Raw genomic sequence first — 6100 nt, forward strand, 5'->3', positions numbered from 1 at the left:
TGAGTGTTTGCGTGCAATGTGTTCGCATGATGCCTAAGTTAGAATACTTGTGATATATACAAAACTATTGTTTCCATGGAAATAAATGAGAATGTGTAATACAGTCTTACAAGGTACAAGATCACAATAATTTCTCCTTTTTCTTCTGCCACTGAAAGCTGGTAGTTATCTCACTTTTGGGGTTGAGGTTTATTGCCAATGCATCCAGCCCCAAAGACACGAAGATTGTGCATGACGCACCTGATACATGTCTGTATCATTCTTCACAAATCATTTCCTGAAACTATAGGGACAAGGAAAAAAAGTAGTTTAATATTCACTCCCATTCTGTGTTCTTATATTTCAGCTCCATATCTGTCAGCAAACTTGAACCAGAACTCCAAGAACAAATCAAAAACATGGATTCCAGCATTACTAAAGTTTATTTTAATAAGGGTCTTTGAAGACCTGCATTTTATCTAACTGAAATAAATAACATTGTAGAGTGTTGAAGTAAAAAACTAATTATAATCGAGAGGAATTGATTTCTAAAGTCAATAGCTCTCTCAGTGTACATGATATTGTATTGAAGTGTACATTTTAATAAAAGATTGTACTGGTAACCTAAGCAATATTTTTGTTGTCTGTATTCCAATTTACTACATAGTAACGTGTGATTGGATCATGACCCCTAGCACACAACCTACATATTTGTGTACCCCCCCCCCCAAAATAATCTGGTAGAATATAACCTCACTAAAACTATGTAGAAAAAAATCATGTATTAATTTTTTAGGGTTCCAGTCACCATTATTCCAATTTTGTGTAAGCTATTATTTTACATCTGTTGTGTTTGACAAACATAATACAGTGTGATAACAGTGGTGGTGTTTTAATTCTTATGACTCACTTTATATTGTACTGTAGTCATTGTCTTCACATTCTATTCTGTGTCAAAAGAATGTTATTTCCAATACCATATTTGCTCTATTAACATGTGTTTTACTTGAAATAACAATAAATGCAAGTCTATGGTCCAGTATGCAATAAACAGACGATTTTAGAGATGTGCTTCAAATAGAGCAAACACGATATTTTTGTTTTATGATCACTTTTAAAGATGTGATGCTTGGATATGTTCTTACTGTTTTGACCAGAACTATGCATTTGTTTTCATTCCATATGTTCAAAATTTCAACTATGGTATTCCAGTGTTATTCTTACAACTGATTATGACCACTTAACAACAACTGTATACTTGCCATATTCTAACAGGCATTCAAACAGAAAACACAAGAATAAAAGTTTTTATCATAATTGTATAGAACATTACTTCATATGGGTTTCTTTACTTGTACATTTCATATCTATTTGCCACCTACAAATGTGTGCACACAAGTTGAATTTTGTTTCTGATTGAGTTGTGTACATGTAACCTTTATTATGACTTTATGTATTTGGGTAAAACAACAAGATTCCATATTTCTATTGTCAAGTTAGTAATAATTTTATGATCCACTTCTGTAGAAGTAAATATGATAGTGCATGTAATCAAAACTTTTAATAATAGGGCAGTGAAACTTTAAAGTATATATTGTATACTTGATCATTAGTAATAACACTTCTTTTGATAAGACACAACTGTACATGTGAGCAAATGTGGTATTTGAAAACTGGAATAAACAAAAATGCTTGTTTGAGATTAGGGTTAAATTGAAAATAGACTGGTATTAATAGGATACAAAGGGTGTTTTGACTTAATCAGAGCTGAAGTGGGATCACAGATGGACTTTATATGCAGGTCATATCGCTTGTAAATTGAATTGACCAATTCAACCCAATTCAAGTAATTTTCTCGTGTATAGAAATGCCAGAAACTGATTTATTTGTGACAACCAAGATTATGGAATATTAAAGGGGCCTAGGTAATCATTTAATTACATATAAACTGTAATGTGAATTTAAAACGAGCATTGTGCAATAAAAAAAATCACTCACAATAAAAGTATAACTATAATGTGTGTTTATTAAGTGCCATCATCTGATGATAACCACAACAGTTTAAAAGTACTATAACATTTTTGATATTTTAGCAAGATTGTTTCCATGGAAACAATTACTTTTTCTATCTTGCTTTACATGTAACAATGTGAACATTCTCAGAGAACTATGATATCAGGTCGCATATTTGGAGTCGAAAGATTGAGCTACATCAGAAAAAGTGTTTTTCCCACAGCATGGGCAGTTACAAACCTGCCCTACCCTGGTTCATATTTCAAACATTAGTCCACATCTATCTCTCAGAGGCATGTGACTACCTGCCCTACCCTGGTTCTTATTTCAAACATTAGTCCACATCTATCCCTCAGAGGCATGTGACTACCTGCCCTACCCTGGTTCTTATTTCAAACATTAGTCCACATCTATCCCTCAGAGGCATGTGACTACCTGCCCTACCCTGGTTCTTATTTCAAACATTAGTTCACATCTATCCCTCAGAGGCATGTGACTACCTGCCCTACCCTGGTTCTTATTTCAAACATTAGTCCACATCTATCCCTCAGAGGCATGTGACTACCTGCCCTACCCTGGTTCTTATTTCAAACATTAGTCCACATCTATCCCTCAGAGGCATGTGACTACCTGCCCTACCCTGGTTCTTATTTCAAACATTAGTCCACATCTATCCCTCAGAGGCATGTGACTACCTGCCCTACCCTGGTTCTTATTTCAAACATTAGTTCATATCTATCCCTTAGAGGCATGTGACTACCTGCCCTACCCTGGTTCTTATTTCAAACATTAGTCAACATCTATCCCTCAGAGGCATGTGACTACCTGCCCTACCCTGGTTCTTATTTCAAACATTAGTCCACATCTATATCCCTCAGTGGCATGTGACTACCTGCCATACCCTGGTTCTTATTTCAAACATTAGTCCACATCTATCCCTCAGAGGCATGTGACTACCTGCCCTACCCTGGTTCTTATTTCAAACATTAGTCCACATCTATCCCTCAGAGGCATGTGACTACCTGCCCTGCCCTACCCTGGTTCTTATTTCAAACATTAGTCCATATCTATCCCTTAGAGGCATGTGACTACCTGCCCTACCCTGGTTCTTATTTCAAACATTAGTTCACATCTATCCCTCAGAGGCATGTGACTACCTGCCCTACCCTGGTTCTTATTTCAAACATTAGTTCACATCTATCCCTCAGAGGCATGTGACTACCTGCCCTACCCTGGTTCTTATTTCAAACATTAGTCAACATCTATCCCTCAGAGGCATGTGACTACCTGCCCTACCCTGGTTCTTATTTCAAACATTAGTCCATATCTATCCCTTAGAGGCATGTGACTACCTGCCCTACCCTGGTTCTTATTTCAAACATTAGTTCACATCTATCCCTTAGAGGCATGTGACTACCTGCCCTACCCTGGTTCTTATTTCAAACATTAGTCAACATCTATCCCTCAGAGGCATGTGACTACCTGCCCTGCCCTGGTTCTTATTTCAAACATTAGTCCACATCTATCCCTTAGAGGCATGTGACTACCTGCCCTACCCTGGTTCTTATTTCAAACATTAGTCCACATCTATCCCTTAGAGGCATGTGACTACCTGCCCTACCCTGGTTCTTATTTCAAACATTAGTCCACATCTATCCCTTAGAGACATGTGACTACCTGCCCTGCCCTACCCTGGTTCTTATTTCAAACATTAGTTCACATCTATATCCCTCAGAGGCATGTGACTACCTGCCCTACCCTGGTTCTTATTTCAAACATTAGTCCACATCTATCCCTTAGAGGCATGTGACTCCCTGCCCTACCCTGGTTCTTATTTCAAACATTAGTCCACATCTATCCCTCAGAGGCATGTGACTACCTGCCCTGCCCTACCCTGGTTCTTATTTCAAACATTAGTTCACATCTATCTCTCAGAGGCATGTGACTACCTGCCCTACCCTGGTTCTTATTTCAAACATTAGTTCACATCTATATCCCTTAGAGGCATGTGACTACCTGCCCTACCCTGGTTCTTATTTCAAACATTAGTTCACATCTATCCCTCAGAGGCATGTGACTAACTGCCCTACCCTGGTTCTTATTTCAAACATTAGTTCACATCTATCCCTCAGTGGCATGTGACTACCTGCCCTACCCTGGTTCTTATTTCAAACATTAGTTCACATCTATCCCTCAGAGGCATGTGACTACCTGCCCTACCCTGGTTCTTATTTCAAACATTAGTTCACATCTATCCCTCAGAGGCATGTGACTACCTGCCCTACCCTGGTTCTTATTTCAAACATTAGTTCACATCTATCCCTTAGAGGCATGTGACTACCTGCCCTACCCTGGTTCTTATTTCAAACATTAGTCCACATCTATCCCTTAGAGGCATGTGACTACCTGCCCTGCCCTACCCTGGTTCTTATTTCAAACATTAGTCCACATCTATCCCTCAGAGGCATGTGACTACCTGCCCTACCCTGGTTCTTATTTCAAACATTAGTCCACATCTATCCCTCAGAGGCATGCGACTACCTGCCCTACCCTGGTTCTTATTTCAAACATTAGTTCACATCTATCCCTCAGAGGCATGTGACTACCTGCCCTACCCTGGTTCTTATTTCAAACATTAGTTCACATCTATCCCTCAGAGGCATGTGACTACCTGCCCTACCCTGGTTCTTATTTCAAACATTAGTTCACATCTATACCTTAGAGGCATGTGACTACCTGCCCTACCCTGGTTCTTATTTCAAACATTAGTTCACATCTATCCCTCAGAGGCATGTGACTACCTGCCCTACCCTGGTTCTTATTTCAAACATTAGTTCACATCTATCCCTTAGAGGCATGTGACTACCTGCCCTACCCTGGTTCTTATTTCAAACATTAGTCCACATCTATCCTACAGAGGCATGTGACTACCTGCCCTACCCTGGTTCTTATTTCAAACATTAGTCCACATCTATCCCTCAGAGGCATGTGACTACCTGCCCTACCCTGGTTCTTATTTCAAACATTAGTTCACATCTATCCCTTAGAGGCATGTGACTACCTGCCCTACCCTGGTTCTTATTTCAAACATTAGTCCACATCTATCCTACAGAGGCATGTGACTACCTGCCCTACCCTGGTTCTTATTTCAAACATTAGTCCACATCTATCCCTCAGAGGCATGTGACTACCTGCCCTACCCTGGTTCTTATTTCAAACATTAGTTCACATCTATCCCTCAGAGGCATGTGACTACCTGCCCTACCCTGGTTCTTATTTCAAACATTAGTTCACATCTATCCCTCAGAGGCATGTGACTACCTGCCCTACCCTGGTTCTTATTTCAAACATTAGTTCACATCTATCCCTTAGAGGCATGTGACTACCTGCCCTACCCTGGTTCTTATTTCAAACATTAGTCCACATCTATCCTACAGAGGCATGTGACTACCTGCCCTACCCTGGTTCTTATTTCAAACATTAGTCCACATCTATCCCTCAGAGGCATGTGACTAACTGCCCTACCCTGGTTCTTATTTCAAACATTAGTTCACATCTATCCCTCAGTGGCATGTGACTACCTGCCCTACCCTGGTTCTTATTTCAAACATTAGTTCACATCTATCCCTCAGAGGCATGTGACTACCTGCCCTACCCTGGTTCTTATTTCAAACATTAGTTCACATCTATCCCTCAGAGGCATGTGACTACCTGCCCTACCCTGGTTCTTATTTCAAACATTAGTTCACATCTATCCCTTAGAGGCATGTGACTACCTGCCCTACCCTGGTTCTTATTTCAAACATTAGTCCACATCTATCCCTTAGAGGCATGTGACTACCTGCCCTGCCCTACCCTGGTTCTTATTTCAAACATTAGTCCACATCTATCCCTCAGAGGCATGTGACTACCTGCCCTACCCTGGTTCTTATTTCAAACATTAGTCCACATCTATCCCTCAGAGGCATGTGACTACCTGCCCTACCCTGGTTCTTATTTCAAACATTAGTTCACATCTATCCCTCAGAGGCATGTGACTACCTGCCCTACCCTGGTTCTTATTTCAAACATTAGTTCACATCTATCCCTCAGAGGCATGTGACTACCT

At 40.0% G+C, this 6100-nt stretch overlaps 1 protein-coding gene and 1 long non-coding RNA gene across 5 annotated transcripts in view; one reads left to right on the forward strand and one right to left on the reverse strand.

The window, feature by feature from the left end:
- The window catches only part of LOC102805737 (sideroflexin-1-like), a 28718-nt gene extending 26734 nt beyond the window's left edge, over nt 1–1984 (forward strand). For all 4 annotated transcript variants that reach the window (XM_085504546.1, XM_085504549.1, XM_085504547.1 and 1 more), the window contains exon 9: nt 347–1984. In XM_085504546.1, coding sequence (XP_085360672.1) covers nt 347–443 — 97 coding nt within the window. In that variant the 3' untranslated portion in view covers nt 444–1984. The remainder of the gene's footprint in view (nt 1–346) is intronic.
- Nucleotides 1985–1987: 3 nt separating this feature from the next.
- Nucleotides 1988–5454, reverse strand: LOC144358411 (uncharacterized). Its single transcript, XR_014930737.1, has 2 exons — nt 4009–5454; nt 1988–3871 (listed from the first exon to the last, which is right to left on the reverse strand). It is a non-coding gene; the product is annotated as an uncharacterized LOC144358411 (long non-coding RNA).
- Nucleotides 5455–6100: the final 646 nt, after the last annotated feature.

This window comes from Saccoglossus kowalevskii, chromosome 10, assembly GCF_978046115.1.
Source record: "Saccoglossus kowalevskii chromosome 10, keSacKowa6.1, whole genome shotgun sequence".
NCBI classification, from domain to species: domain Eukaryota; kingdom Metazoa; phylum Hemichordata; class Enteropneusta; family Harrimaniidae; genus Saccoglossus; species Saccoglossus kowalevskii.